Genomic DNA, 19,292 nt, shown 5'->3' with positions numbered 1-19,292 from the left:
CTGAGGGCAAGATACTATTACGCATATTCTGTGTATTATACCAACTTACTCCTGAGGCTAAAATACCTTTCAAAACACCAATTGTGTATATGCAACAAATTGAGCCCTTACACATTGATGTTTCACATAAATGTACTTTTTTTTCCAGAGCTCCAGATAACTTTTCTGAGTAATTGGGTAAATACCCACTACTTTTGAGTTCAATTTGGGTATTTTCATTTTCAATTGGGTACCAAAAAAGTTGGTACCCACTACTTTAATTGACAATTGGGTATTTTTGTATTAAAATTGGGTATTTTCATTGTCTTAAATTCTCAAATGCTTACCTGAATAAGCTGGTTGAAGTACCACTCTTAATTGATTAGTTTCAGAGATCTTGTGTAATCATGTAGATGTATCCATAATATACAGTCTTGATTTAAAAAAAAGTTTGACAATGTTTTCCACCAGTTTTCTTACAATGTAAGCACTGTCTGACACAATATTGTCAAAAATTAGTTTCACTATATTTTCCGCTTCTGATTTTGTGTTGCTCGCGGTTAAATAACACAAAATTGAGTTTTTTGTGCCTGGGATACGATACTTCCCTTTTAATGGCCTAGCGGTTTCGACATTTTTACAACAATAACTCATAGTTACAAAGATGCTTTCTTCCGTACATATTATTGTACTGAAGGTTATACTGAAAGCGCTTGGACGAAGGGGAAAGAATCCGGGTATTTCGGACCCTGGTATTTCTGGGACAGATTTACTCATTACGCAGAGGAAAAATACGATATGCGTAATCAGCAATTTCAATTGGGTTTCAGTACGCAGAGTTTTATTTTTCTATGCGTAATTGGCAATTTTACATTGGGTATTTACGCAAATACGCACCTTATCTGTAGCTCCGGTTTTCAACTGATTTTCAGAAACTACTCTGTGTATTTTGCATCAATCTAAATTTAGAGTTTATTGATGATTGGTTGAATAAAAAAAGTGCTTGATGTGCACACATTGCATTACACGATTTACACATGCTCTTGATTGGATGTCATATAGAGGCATGCCCCACGTTTTACTTTATGGAGTTAGCTTCATAGTGCACAAGTGTGTGTACTTCCGGAAAATGGAGAACGTTTGTGTTCACACAATTCTAAAAGTTTATAAACACATTTATTGTCAATATTTGGCCAGAAATTATGAGGTTTTGTAAGTAATATACTGATTACTGACTACATTCAAGGTTGCATGATTGATTGTTATCCCCAAGCTTTTTGAAAAGTATGGGGATATTGTGGTTATCTCCGCCGTCTGTCTGTCCGTCCGATCGTCCTTGCTACTATTTCCTACACTATTAGCACTAGAAACTTGAAGCATACACACATAGTAGCTATGAGCATATGTGCCACCCTCCACTATTAAGAATTTTGATCTGACCCCTGGGTCAAAAGTAATGGGGGTTGGGGTGGGGCCAGGTCAGAGATTTTCACTTTTTTTTATGCCCCCGGTATGGTGCATTGGCCATAACTTTTGCAATATTGAAGATAGCAACTTGATATTTGGCATGCATATGTATCTCATGGAGCTGCACATTTTGAGCGGTGAAAGTCAAGTCATCCTTCAAGTTCAAAGGTCAAAAAAACAAATCCAACGGAAGTAATAAGCTTCAAAGGGAGGTAAGTAATGAACCTGCCAAATGATAATTTTTTTTTAAATAAATCAAAGCGGCGCAGGAGGGGGCATTGTGTTTCTGCCACACACATGATCATCTCTTGTTTTATGTTATTTAACATTAACTTCTTCATTTCTACACCGATTCACTTCCAATTGATACTGAACATCTCTTATGACAATACGGTCAATCTCAACTATGCATGCCCCATAACCAACCCTGGGGTGCCCCCTGGGTCAAACATGCGGCATGGGGATAGGCGTCGGCCTCTGACGCGCCATTTCTTGTTTTAGATGTCCTGATTTTTGGTCAAATCTCCCGACTATTTTATGGAATGTCCCTATTTGTAAATAACAGTGCATCCATTCGTTCTTGTTAGATTGAGATCCTGGATGATCCAGGTCCGAAGCGTCAGAAGAGAGGGAAAACAAAGCAGGCAACAGTTGACTCCGAGCAATCGGAAGATCTCAACAGCATAGATAGAAAACTGGGTATAACAGGACTTGTTTTCACGAGGCTAAATAAGGCTCCATCCTTGATTTTTTAAAACTTTGTTTCTCTTTGCTACCCTTTTAAACTTCCCTTTGAAGTGGATGAGGAAATGTCTGCTCGTCTCTTACATATTTAGCTCATTTGAGCACAAAGTGCTCATGGTTAGCTTTGTTATCGCCTCTTTTGCATCGTACATGGTCAACATTCAACGATTTTCCTTGTCCAATTGGGAAAAGTACCCGTACCGGTCCAATTGGGAAAAATTGAGTCGTGAAAACTTCAAAATTAGGAAAAATTGAGTCGTGAAATCCTTAAATTGGGAAAATGGCGTCGTGAAGTTTGGGTCTTATTGAATACATCATACAGTTTATACTTAATTGAACATACCCATTAAAATAATCATTTGCAGACATGCCTTAATGACCATTAAGTAATAAAGTTGATATAAATAACAAAATATTATAAAGAACACACAAAATCAATTACTAGTTTTGCCTGGTATGACACTGTTTCGGGGGCCTGTTTTTACACGGCCTCATATCCACAGGCCTCGGGGGCTTGGTTTGAAATCTTGAAACCAAACTGCGTCAGTAAACGGTATCCACTTGCCTGATGACTCTTTTTTAGTTTTTTTGCATAATATTTGCTATGATGACTCATTTCAAGCTACGATAAGGTTACAAACCAATGTTAAACAGTACGCTGGCTGCCTGACAAAAGATCCGGAAACAGTAACGACTCTATTGATTGAACGCGCTGAGTAATAAAACCTGAAATTAATCGAGCGCGTGGTTACACACAACTGTACGATTTTCTTTGTTCGCTCGCCGAAAGTTGGGTTTTGTTACGAAACTTTCAATCGGTTTGAGAAAAAATTCAGACGCCGATTGGGATTTTTTCAGATGCCGATTGGGAATTTGGGAATGTTCGCTCGATTGGGAAAGTACCGTTTACCGGTACTTTATAAAGAAGGAGGAAAATCGCTGACATTTACTTTGTTAACACTCTAGAGGCCACATGCATTGTGCAATCTTCTTGAAAGTTTGTCAGAACAGGTGTCCCAATATATGGGAAGAGTTCTAAAATGGTTCAGGTTGGTTCAAAAACATGGCTGCCAGGGGGCCAGGCAGTTTTCCTTATATGACTATAGACCATTTGTTCTAATGATATCTTGGATGTGTTCCAAAATGGTTCCAGTCACTGTCTAATAAAAAACATGGCTGCCAGGGGACAGGGCATTTTTCCTTATATGGCTATATTAAAACCATGTTAACACTATAGAATTCACATTTTAAGTTCAGTCGGAATCAAACATGGTCAGAACATGTATCCCAATGATAAATTGGATGAGTTCATACATTGTTCTGGTTGGTTGAATAACATGGCCGCCAGGGGTGGGGCAGTTTTCCTTACATGGCCATAGTTTAAGCGCTGTATTTGAAGTGGTACGGTTGGAAAACACAAAAACAAAATGGTGGAGAAATTTTTATGCCCCCAGATCGAAAGATCGGGGTTATATTGTTTTTGGCCTGTCTGTCTGTCATTCATTCATTGTGTGTGTCCCAAAACTTTAACCTTGGTTAAAGTTTGATAACTTTTTCATTATTGAAGATAGCAACTTCATTTTTGGCATGCATGTGTATCTCACGAAGCTGCTCATTTTGAGTGGTGAAAAGCCAAGGTCAAGGTCATCCTTCAAGGTCAAAGGTCAAATAATATTGTATTTTTCTTTCCTTAAACTTAAACCTTCGATAAAGTTTGGTCGTAACATTTTTAATATTGAAGATAGCAACTTGATATTTGCATGCATGTGTATCTCATGGAGCTGCACGTTTTGAGTGGTGAAAGGTCAAGGTCATCCTTCAAGGTCAAAGGTCAAATTTATGGTATCAAAGCGGCGCAATAGGGGGCATTGTGTTTCTGACAAACACATCTCTTGTTCTTACATGTACAATGATATAGTAGAACCTTGTAAACATCATGTGACTTGCCCTTTTTACCCAATCATCATTTAACTTGTCAATGCTTCAGAAGCTATTTTTCTTATGTGGCTATATTGAAACCTTGTAACAATACTCTAGCATGTTTTGTCCATATGTCTTAATGTTCTAATTTTATCTTTGCCAAGTTCGAAAATGATTCCAGTAAATCAAAAACATTGCTGTGAAGTCAGAATTTTTGCCTAAAAACAAAGCTTGCACAAAACATTTTACCAATTATATCTTGACTCAAATAAAAAATGGTTCTGTTTTGTTAAAAAAGATCATTTCGGGCTGGGATGGCCGATGGCTTTGTTCCTGATATTATAAAGGACAAACTAACAGATGAGATCATCATATCAAGACAACCATGTAGCTTGCTTAAAGATCAAGGTTACAGTTTAAATAAATGTTTCTGGCATATTCCTGATATTTATAATTGAAAAGGCCATGTTTGTGTCCAACTCATAACTTTGTTGAGCATAATGGGACTTCAAAAAAGTAAGGCACAAATGATCATCCTATCAATGTGGCGTAAGTCGTGCAACAACCATGTCGCTCATTTGAATGTCGAGTTCACAGTAGACATTTGAAGTTTTCACGTAGTCTTATGTGCATGTAGTGAAAGAACATATTTGTGATGAACCCATAACTTTGTCGAGAGTGATCTTTCAAAATAATATGGCTAAAATGATCAACTCAATTTTTTTTTGGAAACCTTCTAATGAGAATTTAAGGCTGTCATTTTGGTAAAATATATACTGGTATATTTATACCCACATTACCATTGGTAATGGGGGCTATATAGGAGTCACTTTGCCTGTCGGTCTGTCCGTCCGTTGGTCGTTCTGTCCGTCTGTCCCGAAATTTTATTCGATCTTCACCAAACTTGGTCACAAGTTGTATCTAGATGATGTATAGGTCAAGTTTGAATATGGGTCATGCCTGGTCAAAAACTAGGTCATGGGGTCACTTAGTGTGTTTTAAACCGAAAGTTTGTCCGGACCATAACTATGTCATTTATCTTAAGATTTTAAAATAACTTGGTACATTTGTTCACCATCATGGGACGGTGTGTCGTGTGAAAAAAATACGTCAATATCTCCAAGGTCATGGTCACACTTGGAGTTCAAAGGTCAAATGCTTGTCCGGGCCATAACTTTATCATTTATTGTGAGATTTTTTAATCATTTGGCACATTTGTTCACCATCATTGGCCCATGTGTCGCACGAAAGAATTAAGTTGAAATCTCCAAGGTCAAGGTCACACTTCGAGTTCAAAGGTCAAAAATGGCCATAAATGAGCTTGTCTGGGCCATAACTATGTCGTTCATTGTGAGATTTTAAAATTATTTGTCACATTTGTTAACCATCATTGGACAGTGTGTCACGCGAAAGAATTACGTTGATATCACCAAGGTCAAGGTCACACTTTAAGTTCAAAGGTCAAAAATGGCCCTACATGAGCTTTTCCGGGCCATAACTATGTTGTTCATTGTGAGATTTAAAATCATTAGGCACATTTGTACACCATCATTGGCCGGTGTGTCACTCAAAAGAATTACATTGATATCTCCATGGTCATGGTCACACTTTGAGTTCAAAGGTCAAAATTGGCCTTAAATGAGCTTGTCCGGGCCATAACTTTGTCATTCATTGTGAGATTTTAAAATCATCAGGCACATTTGTTCACCATCATTGGACGGTGTGTGGCGCGAAAGAGTTACGACGATATCTCCAAGGTCAAGGTCACACTGTGAGTTCTGAGGTAAAAAATGGCCGTAAATGATCTTTTCTGGGCCATTACTTTGTCATTCATTGTGAGATTTTAAAATTACTTGGTACATTTGTTCACAATCATTGGACAATGTGTCATGCGAAATAATGACGTCGATATCTCCAAGGTCAAGGTCACACTTGGAGTTCAAAAGTGAAAAATGGTCATAAATGAGCTTGTCTGGGCCATAACTATGTCATTCATTGTTAGATTTTAAAATGACTCTGTACATTAATTTTGTTCACAGTCATTGGACGGGTGTCATGCGAAAGAATTCAAGAGTTCAAAGGTCAAAATGGCCATAAATAACAATGGCACAATAATTCTTAAAAATCGCCATAAATTAGTTTCTTATGTTTTGTGAAGACAGCATGCAAAATAGTCTGTCAATGCGGCATGTGGGGGTATGCGTCATGTCTGTGACAAAGCTATAGTTTAAGATTTGGAATGGGGCCACAAATATTTCAAAATAAAACTCTAAACTCTTTTAGTTTGTGCATAGTCCTTATTTGGCATCCAGTGTTCATTCTGGGCCAGATTGCTGGTGGGCCAATGGCCCATCAGCAATAAATTTAGTGGGCCATTTAAAGATTTTGTAGGGGCCACCTGATTATTGGATTTATGGTCACTACCAGCTGCATGTCTATTCAGAGTACTTGTCCAAAAATTCGAACCGCAGTTAACAAACATGTTACTTTTACTAATACTATGCTTTTTACAAATGTCACAAAACATTTTTTTTTAATTGTTATCGTACGACAACCACGTAAATTTCTTATCTAACCAACCTTTCTGGAATTTATGATCATCTACATTTTCCGAAGGTTTCCTTGAACCAGCAGACGATGTAGGCCTACTCGCTTCGGCCGAAGCATCTGCTGTTTTTCCAATCCACCTTCCTAATCAGAAGTCCTTTCCCTTGTTTTTGTGTTTTAAAAAAATGTAGGAGAGTTCGTCCCTCGGTGCTCTCCTTTCCTGCTTTACGCTTTGACATGTTTAAACACTTTATTTTTTATTAAAAACGTTTGAAAATCACAACAAAATATGTTGACAAATGTTTTCAACACTTTCTGATGATATATACACAGTTTGCTGACATGTGACATCTATCATACAATGAAAGTGCATGATTCAACACAGTGCTCCCGCGGTAGCCAAGCAACGGTTATTTTCCACCTACATTTCGACTCGGCAGACCAGTGTTTAGAATTCGCAATACAATTCCGTCGCTTTGTTTTTTATAATTAAATCTCCCACTCATATAAATTTTAATGCGCCAATTATCTTATGTATGCACCGAATGGCCCACTGATATTATTTAGATTGCGCCCATTAATATTTTGATGCAGGAATCACGCAATGGCGTTGCCCAGAATGAACACTGGGTATCATGGATTGTAGATGTTCATGTGATATACTATTTCTTTATGTATGTGATGCTGTATGCACCAAGGTTGGTGCTTGCTTTAAGGTTAATGTCACATATGTGAAATAGGCTGTATTTGTATGAACAGTAACAAAGGATTGTTACACACATGCTGTATTAAATGTTCACATAATCGATATCCAGTGAAATACAGCCTTCATCATCCGTGTCGTTCAGACACATTTCTTGTTATACAATAATTATTTGTTGGATACGTATTTTAGAGGATTTTTGTGCTTCTTCTTAATTAAAAAATTGAATGATCAACAAAGATAAGTTTCAAGTCTTACATGGGATATTTTCAAAAATACACAAATTTCAGATTAAAATTTGTCCCATGTTTTTAGTCCACAAATATATTAAGTAAGTAATGAGAAAAATAAGTAAGTATAAACAACTGATAAAAGTCCACTAAAAGCATTACTGATTGTTTCAGTTGAAGCGGGCATACATATTGAAGGATTGTCCGTGGTAGAGAAGAAAATTTTTGTGGTAGGTAATATGTTTTGAGAACAAAAATAATAAAAGGGAAAACAGGATCACATAATAAAAGGGAAAATAGGGTCACATAATAAAAGGGAAAACCGGGTCACATAATCCAAGCTAATAAATGTCCCTAATTAGAAAACTACTGAAAGACTTACTAACTTAATAATTGAGAACTGGGATATAAAGTGTCATTTATCATTAGCTCGGCTGTTTTCGGAGAAAACCCGAGGAATTGTCATAGCCAGCTCGTCGTCCGCCGTGCTAAACATTTTGCTCTAAAATCAAAGTGCTTCCACCTACAACTTTGAAACTTCATATGTAAATGCACCTTGATGAGTTCTACACGCCACACCCATTTTTGGGTCACTAGGTCAAAGGTCAAGGTCACTGTGACCGCTAATTTTTTTTTTATTCTGATACGTTTTCATTTATTCAAAACTGCATCCACAGCCGAGCGTTTGCACCAGTTATTTGGTGCTCTTGTTTTATTATATATATTTGTATTATTTGTACTTACAGGATGTAATCAACCAGTCCAAGGAAGATGTCAATGCAGGCTGCATGCCACTAAATGAGCAGACCGACCACAATAACCAGTCACTCCAGAGCAGAGGTCATGCCACTGGTGGCAGCCAGGCAAAGATTGCAGATGACAGTGACAGCAATGGGGGACAAACATCTGGAAACCGGGAAACCATCAGATCTAGACCTGGTGGAAGGAGCAGAAAGTTGAAAGGAGCAAAAGGGGGTAAAGAAGGAAATCTGTCAACAAAAGGGATTAGAAAATTAGTGACAAAAAAAGAAGAAAGCCGAAATGATATACAAATTTTAACTGATGAGGAATCCTCTGACGGTATGGTACATATTTCTGATGGAGAACATGTTAAAAATGTTAATGAGATTGTTAGCAAACAATGCGGGAAAGAAGATACCATAGACAATCTCAAGAAACATGAAAGTTCAACAGTGGCCAATGACAGTGGACCTGACTGCAAAGAAGATACAGCTAGTCGTGACAGTGACGTGATTCTTATCCCCGGCATCAGCAAGATAGGGGCAGACAGAGCTGTCACTATCTCAGGCATTATGGTGGAGAAGCACAAGTGTGACAAGGTACTCAACTTCTACATTTGTTCACTTTTTATTTGACTCTTGAAAGACACAATTTCAGTGGGTTTTTTTCACTTATAGGGGAATGGTGGCGGGGCCCGTCCAAAGGGGAAAAAATGCGTTGTTTTTTAGGAAAAGGGGAAAATTAAAAATTCACTCTTTTATATGTAATGATATTTATTATATGAATACACATGTTTGTATGAATATAATATTCACAGCAGAATGTCTGTCCATTTTCTGAAATATATATCAATGATTTTTTCAACATTAGTGTCAGACAGTTCAGCCTTCATGCACAGTCTCAGTTTCCTTAGCCATTTTGAGTCGAATTGAGTTTTTTTAAATCGATTAAATGGCAAATTTGAGCATTTTTTATCAATAAAATGGACCAAATTGGCATATTGACACAATATAGATACATCAGGCCTTTTCCTGGCCATTTTGGGAGAAAAATGCAATTCATGTGAAAAGTCCACTGATTTGGAAAAAACTAATCTAATTTAATATAACACTTTATAATAATTAAAAATCATATAAAGTTTAGTTATATACTTTGTTAGTTATTTATGAAATAAATTTGTGATATATTTGTCATGATTATGAAACAGTTCTTTCTAAAAAAAAAAATTAAAAAAAAATATTTTTTTATTATTTTTTTTTTACTTCTGGAGGGGATTTTTTTTACAAAATGGGGGAAAAATATATACTCTTTTTTGAGGGGAATGGGGCCGAATATCGGCCCCGAAATTGCCATAAAAAAACACTGAATTTGGTTGCATCATTAAAATGAAATGCATTAGTCTGTTTCATAATGCAACTTAAATTCTTCACTGTCCGATGTATTTATTATGCCCCCCTTCGAAGAAGAGGGGGTATATTGCTTTGCTCATGTCGGTCGGTCTGTCGGTCGGTCTGTCGGTCCGTCCACCAGGTGGTTGTCAGATGATAACTCAAGAACGCTTAGGCCTAGGATCATGAAACTTCATAGGAACATTGACCATGACTCGCAGATGACCCCTATTGATTTTGAGGTCACTTGGTCAAAGGTCAAGGTCACAGGTGAAGGTCACAGTTACTGGAAATAGGCATTTTAAGGATTAAGCATGCTTCAAACAAAGGAAACAACTACCGTTTATGCATGTTCTTTTTTTTACAGCATTTGCCTCCCTTGTTTACCAGGTTTTCCGAAGGAAAAAACTGGTTATTAGATTGGCGAATGCGGGCGGGCTGGCTGGCTGGCTGGCGGGCGGGCTGGCGGGCGGGCGGAACAAGCTTGTCCGGGCCATAACTTTGTCGTTCATTGTGAGATTTTAAAATCATTGGGCACATTTGTTAACCATCATTAGACGGTGTGTCGCGCGAAAAAATTACGTCAATATCTCCAAGGTCAAGGTCACACTTTGAGTTCAAAGGTAAAAAATAGCCATAAATGAGCTTGTCTGGGCTATAACTATGTCATTCATTATGAGATTTTAAAATCATTTGGCACATTTGTTCACCATCATGGGACGGTGTGTCGCACGAAAGAATCACGTCAATATCTCCAATGTCAAGGTCGCCACGACTAAAAATAGATTTATTTTAAAACAAACTTACAAAGGGGGTTAATTTTGTTTGTTCATTTCAAAAGTTCAGTTTGAGTTGTCTCCCTTTATCAGATTTTTTTTCACAATGAAAACCTGGTTTTGTGACAATTTTGTCCCTTGTAATTTATTTAAATTTTACCAAATGTAAGGCTAACTGCATTTTTGTAATGCATTGTATCAATAAACATCGGGCAAAAATGAAATTAAGGTACCACCACCACCAGCACTGCCGCCGCCACCACCACCGCCACCACCACCACCACCACCACCACCACCACCACCACCACCGTTCACAGTGACAAAATACGTATTCAGATAATGGCTGCTACTACAATTTATAGCCCATATGGGGGGGCATGCATGTTTTACAAACAGCCCTTGTTAAATTAGCTATATGTTGCACAGTGATTTTTTTTATGCAAAAAATGTATATCATTGCCCCTATTATCATCTTAAAATTCCCTTCTCATTGTAAAACATGTTTAAAAAAAAAGAAGAAATTGGGTAAAAAATTTACTAAGTTAGGTGCATTTTTGTAAATAGTTCAAGCAATTTTTAAAACGAATAAAGTTTGTTTTTGAACAAATAATTATAACCAATTATTATTAAATTAGCAAAGCATTTGATGCATGTCATGATGTGGAATATTTACATTTACATGTGCTCATGCTTATAAAATTATGCCCCCTTTGCCATATAAATCTTCATTTGAGTGGACCAGCTGCCTTTTCCCCTATGGGTGAAAAAGCACTGAATATATGATCATATATGAGTTAATTGAAGACTGTTCCTATCTACATTTTAATTTACTAAAGCAGATTATTTAAAGGGACTGTCAACCACGAATGACAAAAGAAGAAAAGTTCTAAAAAAAAATTACAATAACATGTATTAGTTTATATTGATTAAAATATCATGACTGGTATATTACATTACTTGAAAAAAGTTTTCATATTTTCAGTATACTCTGTAATAAATTTTACTGGGTACAAGTACCAGGTAACTACATACATGCCAGAAATTTTCAGGTCCAAATCAGGACATTCCATTGAAAAGTGTTGGGACATTTGATAAAAAAGCTGGACACATAAAACGATCAATCATGCCACCTTTACTGTAGTCATTTATCCGTGTATTACTTACAAAACCTCATTATTTCTGGCTAATATTGACAATAAATGTGTGTAAGAGTTTCATGTACACAGACATTCTCCATTTTCCTGAAGTAAACAGACATGTGCACTATGCGGATGAATCCATGACGTGAAATTGGGGCATGCCTCTATTTGAGTTCAATTGGGACAGAGGCATGTGTAATCGTGCCATGTGCCCACATCGAGCACTGTTTTTATTTAACCAATCATCAATTAACTCTAAATTAAGATTGATGCAATATGTACAAATTATTTTCTAAAAATCGGTCAAAAACAAAAGTAAATTTATGTGAAACATCAATGTGTACCGGTTAGCGCTAATTTTTATATATATACAAAACTGGTGTTTTGAAAGGTTTTTAAGCCTCAGGCTCAGGTGGTATAATACACAGAATACCGCGTAATAGTATAGGATTTTGGCCATGAAATACAAGAGCAGTCTGCTTTTAATTCACTACGATGCATCTCTTGCTAGCAATTAGCGACCCCTATCATAAAAAACACAATGGTGTGAATGCCCGATAAAATCAGTAATTTGCCGAATAATCGCTGATAAGGTGTCGACTAGTAGATATGGTTTGTTAATAGGGGGCAATAAAGTGATTAGCGATGGTACTTTAGCCAGACAGAGCTTGAATAGGAAATTTTAGTGTGATCTTTTAAAACGTATGTCGTTTTTTGGGAATGTCGGGACAAATTGTGTGACATAGGGACACCGGGACAAACACCCCAACAGCAGGACAATCCCGCCAAGATCGGGACGTCTGGCATGTATGGGTAACTACCAGTTAACTATAAATAACGCGTGTAGATTGATCATCATTGTCGCGTGTTAAACCCAGGAATGCAAAGTGTGCATGCATAGTGAATTGTATATATTTTATGTATAAAATTATCAATCTACTTGCGTTATTTATAGTGTGTATATCGTATTGTCACCTATTTTCGCGATGTACTTTCGATTTCACATCGCGAAATGTTATTACCAAATATACTGAAAATATGAACTTTTTTCAAGTAATGTAATATACCAGTCGTGATATTTTAATCAATATAAACTAATAATTGTAAAAAAATATGGTATTTTAAAACTTTTATTTTTTATCATTCCTGGTTGACGGTCCCTTTAAAAACAATGCCAACATGTTTTTACTTACCCGAAGACATTTATCACTTTCCACGTGTAGGAGGAGCTTGCTAGTTCCCATGAAAGGCCTTTCACATCTCCAGTCAGTCAACAACTGACCTCTGACCTTAGTGAGGCAGATGTCACTCTGGTGGACTCAGACCAGGAAACACAGCCACCAGACGAGGTATTTGTACCCAAGGCACAGATTCAACAATGGCAAACCTCTTTTAGACTAAAACAAAAGAACTACATGGTGCTTTTGACGCTGCCCGAAGCAGATCTCCATTTCGAACGTAACTGTTTGGATATTGTCGCGTGAAATTCACTTTGAATATATTGCAACACAAGAAATAAAAACGAGTATTTTGTATCTCGTTAAATCTATTTTACCAGTCCACATTTAGCGTTTAAATTTTGGCTTTTGCCACATGGAACACTGATTTTTTATGTGTTAATTATATTGTTTTAAATATTTTATGAAATTTTTATTGACTTTGAGTTTTAATGGGGCTTTAAATGCAAATAGCTGTTTATACCTGTAGATGTAAATCAGAAAGCAATTTCAGTTTTATATCAAATGGCTAAGGAAGCCCTTAACTGACTGCCCTGGTAGGGCATATTATCTTTGATTAAAAAAAATGTGTGATTCTTTGATGAAGTGTACTGTGGGTAATTGAACAATATAAAAGTGCTGACCATGTTATGGAAGTAAAAACATTGAAACAAATGTCCAGCATCGCTCACATGGAATGAGAAGCAAATGGACAAACATCATTGCATTCACCCCAAATGAAGACTGTTCATCAGTATGTGATTATGAAGTCAAGAAAGGGATTTAGGAAATCCATCTTGTTGTGAAGCTCAACTAGATGTGTATGTATAAGTCACTTTAAAGAAGCTTGTCACTCTGTTATTGACATCAAGTTTTCCAAAATTATTCACCGTTATGTTCCTATTTGTGACTTCTCCTCTATCCTGAGCAAGTTTGAATGGGGACCAAGCCTGAGATTCTGTTTGGGGCTTGTGTGACCAAGGTCACCGTTACAAAAACTAGAAACATGGTTGGGTCAAGGTCACTGTTTCATTTTTCAGAACAACAGCTTCATTAAATAACATGACTTGTGATTTGGGAATTTGGCTGAAGTTGTGCATTGCAAGCCTACATGTAGGATATGCATGAGATTGCATTTTGGGCTCAGTCACTCGGAACTTGAAATGGGCGTATTTTGTGACAAGATGGCACCTTTTTTAAATGTTTGCTTTTGTACATATTTTGTTAACCAATCCTATTTCTACATATAATTGTTGTAAAAATCAAAGAGATAATCAGGACTGACTGCACTAATAAATACAGGAGCCCTCTCTTATTCAGGCTGAGAGTCCCTCTGGTCTGGACCTGAACTCATCAACACTGGCAGCAGACGAGATGGAGGATGGGGATCTGTCAGAAGAAAATCAGGTACTTGATTTTCTTGCTAAATTCACCACCTTGTCTGCTGTCTAACTCAAGTAGTTTAATTGTATGATCTTTAAACTTGGTGACATTTTGTATGGGCAGGTATTATTGACTTAGAGCAATAACCAGCAAAATTGCCATAATCACTTCTGGATCATTGTCCATAAATTATAAATAATAATTATTGTACAAAATAACTTCTTAAAAATTTTCTTGAAGTAAAATAACATTGGAAGACTTTTAACTCAGTATTTGTAAGTCTTGTCCTCATCAAATTTTGTTAGCAGAATGTTGACAGAACATCTCAGCCAACTACATTAAGCATCTAGATTGACTGATGCAATCATGAATTATGGCCCTTGAATAAACTAAAATTTGACAAATTAATGTTGTATTATGTGCTGCAGTTGCTTAAATGTAAAAATCAATTTCACTTCTTGTGTCTAAAGAAAATTCTCCCTATAAAATATGAAGCAAATTGGTGAAGAGTGAAATACTCTGCAAGTAAAATTGCTGACAGAGATTTATGGGGTTGCACAAATCACTGGAGTTAAATAAGCTGAAACAGCGAATGAGTCTGATTTTCCACTGTATATTTTACTGTTAGACCTGAGATATTTCAATTTTCCTATGGAAGTTAATTGTGTTTTAGTGAACTGGTGACAAAATCTGTCAAATTCTATGAGACTTTTCTAATTGGATTCATACGTTTTTTTATTTCAATATGGAAATATTACTAACCAAAACATTCCAAGAGCATTTTAGTTCATGTTATAGTCTTTAAAAAAAACATCTTAGGCACTAACATCCACTGTTATATTTGAAATAAATCACTGCCTCTAATATTAAAAGTGTGTTTTCATTCTAATTCCATTCAGGAAACTGTCATTGAAGGCATTGACATCGCTGATGATGGTGAAAGTCAACAGTCTAATGGAGAGATTGCTCCTGCAGAAATGCCTCTACCAAGGGAGTCAGGAGAAGAGGACAGCCAGTCAGACAGTCAATCAAATGAAGAATGCCTGAAAGACAGTCCTCCTATCTCATCCCAGGTCTGTCCTCATACGTTATTCCAGGTCAGTCCTCCTATGTCATGCCAGGTCAGTCCTCCAAGGTCATCATAGGTCAGTCCTCCTATGTCATACCAGGTCAGTCCTCCTATGTCATCACAGGTCAGTCCTACGTCATCACAGGTCAGTCCTCCTATGTCAGCACAGGTCAGTCCTCCTATGTCATCACAGGTCAGTCCTCCTATGTCATCACAGGTCAGTCCTCCTATATCATCCCAGGTCAGTCCTCCTATGTCATCACAGGTCAGTCCTCCTATGTCATCACAGGTCAGTCCTCCTACGTCATCACAGGTCAGTCCTCCTATGTCATCCCAGGTCAGTCCTCCTATGTCATCACAGGTCAGTCCTCCTATGTCAGCACAGGTCAGTCCTCCTATGTCATCACAGGTCAGTCCTCCTATGTCATCACAGGTCAGTCCTCCTATATCATCACAGGTCAGTCCTCCTATGTCATCACAGGTCAGTCCTCCTATGTCATCACAGGTCAGTCCTCCTACGTCATCACAGGTCAGTCCTCCTATGTCATCCCAGGTCAGTCCTCCTATGTCATCACAGGTCAGTCCTCCTATGTCAGCACAGGTCAGTCCTCCTATGTCATCACAGGTCAGTCCTCCTATGTCATCACAGGTCAGTCCTCCTACGTCATCACAGGTCAGTCCTTCTATGTCATCACAGGTCAGTACTCCTATGTCATCACAGGTCAGTCCTCCTATGTCATCACAGGTCAGTCCTCCTTTGTCATCCCAGGTCAGTCCTCCTATGTCATCCCAGGTCAGTCCCCCAATGCCATCATAGGTCAGTCCTCCTATGTCATCACAGGTCAGTCCTCCTATGTCATCACAGGTCAGTCCTCCTATGTCATCACAGGTCAGTCCTCCTATGTCATCACAGGTCAGTCCTCCTATGTCATCACAGGTCAGTCCTCCTTTGTCATCCCAGGTCAGTCCTCCTATGTCATCCCAGGTCAGTCCCCCAATGCCATCATAGGTCAGTCCTCCTATGTCATTACAGGTCAGTCCTCCTATGTCATCACAGGTCAGTCCCCCAATGCCATCATAGGTCAGTCCTCCTATGTCATTACAGGTCAGTCCTCCTATGTCATTACAGGTCAGTCCTCCTATGTCATTACAGGTCAGTCCTCCTATGTCATCACACGTCATTCCTCCTATGTCATCCCAGGTCAGTCCCCCTATGTCATCACAGGTCAATTCTCCTATGTCATCCCAGGTCAGTCCCCCAATGCCATCATAGGTCAGTCCTCCTATGTCATCCCAGGTCAGTCCCCTTATGTCATCACAGGTCAGTTCTCCTATGTCATCCCAGGTCAGTCCCCCTATGTCATCACAGGTCAGTTCTCCTATGTCATCCCAGGTCAGTCCCCCTATGTCATCACATGTCAGTCCTCCTATGTCATCCCAGGTCAGTCCCCCTATGTCATCAGAGGTCAGTCCTCCAATGTCATCCCAGGTCAGTCCTCCTATGTCATCAGAGGTCAGTCCTCCTATGTCATCACAGGTCAGTCCTCCTACGCGATCCCAGGTCAGTCGTCCTTTGTCATCCCAGGTCAGTCATCCTATGTCATCCCAGGTCAGTCCTCCTATGTCATCCCAGGTCAGTCCTCCTATGTCATCACAGGTCAGTCCTATGTCATCACAGGTCAGTCCTCCTACGCGATCCCAGGTCAGTCCTCCTATGTCATCCCAGGTCAGTCCTCCTATGTCATCACAGGTCATTCCTATGTCATCCCAGGTTAGTCTTCCTATGTCATACCAGGTCAGTCTTCCTATGTAAACACCTGTCAGTCCTATGTCATCCCAAGTCAGTCCTCCTATGTCATCAGAGGTCAGTCCTCCTATGTCATCACAGGTCAGTCCTTCTATGTCATCACAGGCCAGTCCTCCTATGTCATCACAGGTCAGTCTTCCTATGTCATCAGAGATCAGTCCTCCTATGTCATCACAGGTCAGTCCTTCTATGTCATCACAAGCCAGTCCTCCTATGTCTTCACATATCAGTCCTCCTATGGCTCCACAGGTCAGTCCTATGTCATCACAAGTCAATTCTCCAATGTCATCCCCAGGTCAGTCCTCCTATGTCATCACAAGTCAGTCCTCCTACGTCATCACAGGTCAGTCCTCCTATGTCATCACAGGTCAGTCCTATGTCATCCCAGGTCAGTCCTCCTCTGTCATCCCAGGTCAGTCCTCCTACGTCATCACAGGTCAGTCCTCCTATGTCATCACAGATCAGTCCTTCTATTTCATCCCAGGTCAGTCCTCCTATGTCATCACAGGTCAGTCCTTCTATGTCATCACAGGTCAGTCCTTCTATGTCATCACAGGTCAGTCCTCTTATGTCATCACAGGTCAGTCCTCCTATGTCATCACATGTCAGTCCTCCTATGTCATCACAGGTCAGTCCTCCTACGCCATCACAGGTTAACCCCTTTGCACTCTGATACGCATTTAAATGCGCTTGTTCCCATAGAAAATCAAATTAAATTGAAGACTTTTTTACTACATTCAAGTTTAAAAGGCTTTATTTCCAATCCTAAGGTACTGCTGAGCAACAAACTGAATAAAACCTGAGCAGACTGCGGGTTTCTTGCAGGCTGTTTTGGTTTTATGCTGGGTGTATAAAGCCATTTTCACTTTGTATCTGATCTGCAAAGGATTAAAAGACTTATTTTAAAGCCACATAAACACAAGAAAAATTAACGAATATTTTGTAAAATAAAGTTAACCAATACAAAAATCAGTGTTCCTTATAGCAATAGTCAACATTTCAACTCTAGATGTGATATGGTAACAAAGATTCAACAAGATACAAATTGCTTGTTTTCATTTTTTGTGTGTCACACTCACAATATATTCCATTTGAATTTCCCGAAACAATATCTGAAAATTTACCAGCAAATGCAAGATTGGCTTCTGGCAGTGTAGGAAGCATGACGTAGTTCTCACAAGTTGCCCGTAAATATTTGTATGTCGCTGGAAATTCACATGGAGTATACTGTCACACACAAAAATAAGAAAAAGTATTTAGTATCTTGTGAAATCTATGCTACCAGACCACATCAAGCGTTGAAATTTTGGCTATTGCTATAAAGAACATTAATTTATTATGGGATAATTTTCTTTAACAAAATATTTTAGGAAATATTTGCTGATTTTGAGTGTTTATGTGGCTTTAAGATGTCTGAAATCTCCAAGGGTTATTCAGCTATGGAAATTGGTGAACTGTGAAAGTGCCTATCATTATTTGCAATTTTATTTATCAGCCGACTGAGCTGTTAGTGAGTAAAGACTGAACAGTCATGGCGCTGTTTTAATACATGTAGACGTTAACCCGAAAGAGCTAAGATTTGAAAAATAGGCTGATCTTCTGGTACAAAAAAGGTGACCAAATAAACCTTTCAAAATCGCATACCATGATATTTAGCATTAGTAGAATGAATTAATTAGTAGAATGAATACAAGAATGAAACTACAATTCGAAAATTTAATTATCCAGCTTTGTTTAAACAGTGAGATTATTTTGTTTTACAAAAGGTAGTCGCAATGCGTGTTAGGTCAATTACAGTTGAATGTTTTTCGTAGTTATTGACGATCCCAATATTATGATCACTGCAGTATAATGTCATTACACATGTGTAGTGTGTGCCAAATATATTGGATAAAAGTTGTTTACTGGGAACTCATTTTTATTAAAGTCTGCCTCAAAAATTAATCTTAGTAAAAGCATAACTGTTGTTTGTGAAAGTAATAGAGATTTTTTTATCAGACAAAACCATTTGCGATAATTCACAAGTGAGTAATAAACACATAATTTGTGAACTCAATTTACAAAAAAACAAACTTTTAACAAACCTTTGTACAACTTAATCAGATAAAAAACATAATGTGTTAAAAAAATGTTGTGTATTGTCTTAAGTAAAAGTTTAGAATTCATCAATTTAACCATGCAA

The 19,292-nt window shown here is 38.0% G+C and overlaps 1 protein-coding gene across 7 annotated transcripts in view; it reads left to right on the top strand.

Moving 5' to 3' along the window:
* The window catches only part of LOC127841556 (uncharacterized), an 86,662-nt gene that overhangs the window by 12,639 nt on the left and 54,731 nt on the right, over positions 1 to 19,292 (top strand). For all 7 annotated transcript variants that reach the window (XR_008031106.1, XM_052370473.1, XM_052370470.1 and 4 more), the window contains 6 exons: positions 2,034 to 2,145; positions 7,765 to 7,820; positions 8,337 to 8,930; positions 12,858 to 12,983; positions 14,172 to 14,258; positions 15,134 to 15,307. Coding sequence is in view for 6 of the 7 variants with exons in the window: in XM_052370473.1 (XP_052226433.1) it covers positions 2,034 to 2,145; positions 7,765 to 7,820; positions 8,337 to 8,930; positions 12,858 to 12,983; positions 14,172 to 14,258; positions 15,134 to 15,307 (1,149 nt within the window). In the remaining variant the exon portion in view is untranslated. The remainder of the gene's footprint in view (positions 1 to 2,033; positions 2,146 to 7,764; positions 7,821 to 8,336; positions 8,931 to 12,857; positions 12,984 to 14,171; positions 14,259 to 15,133; positions 15,308 to 19,292) is intronic.

This window comes from Dreissena polymorpha, chromosome 8 (assembly GCF_020536995.1).
Source record: "Dreissena polymorpha isolate Duluth1 chromosome 8, UMN_Dpol_1.0, whole genome shotgun sequence".
In the NCBI taxonomy this organism is placed as follows: Eukaryota; Metazoa; Mollusca; class Bivalvia; order Myida; family Dreissenidae; genus Dreissena; species Dreissena polymorpha.
This window is presented reverse-complemented; position numbering and strand designations above follow the sequence as displayed.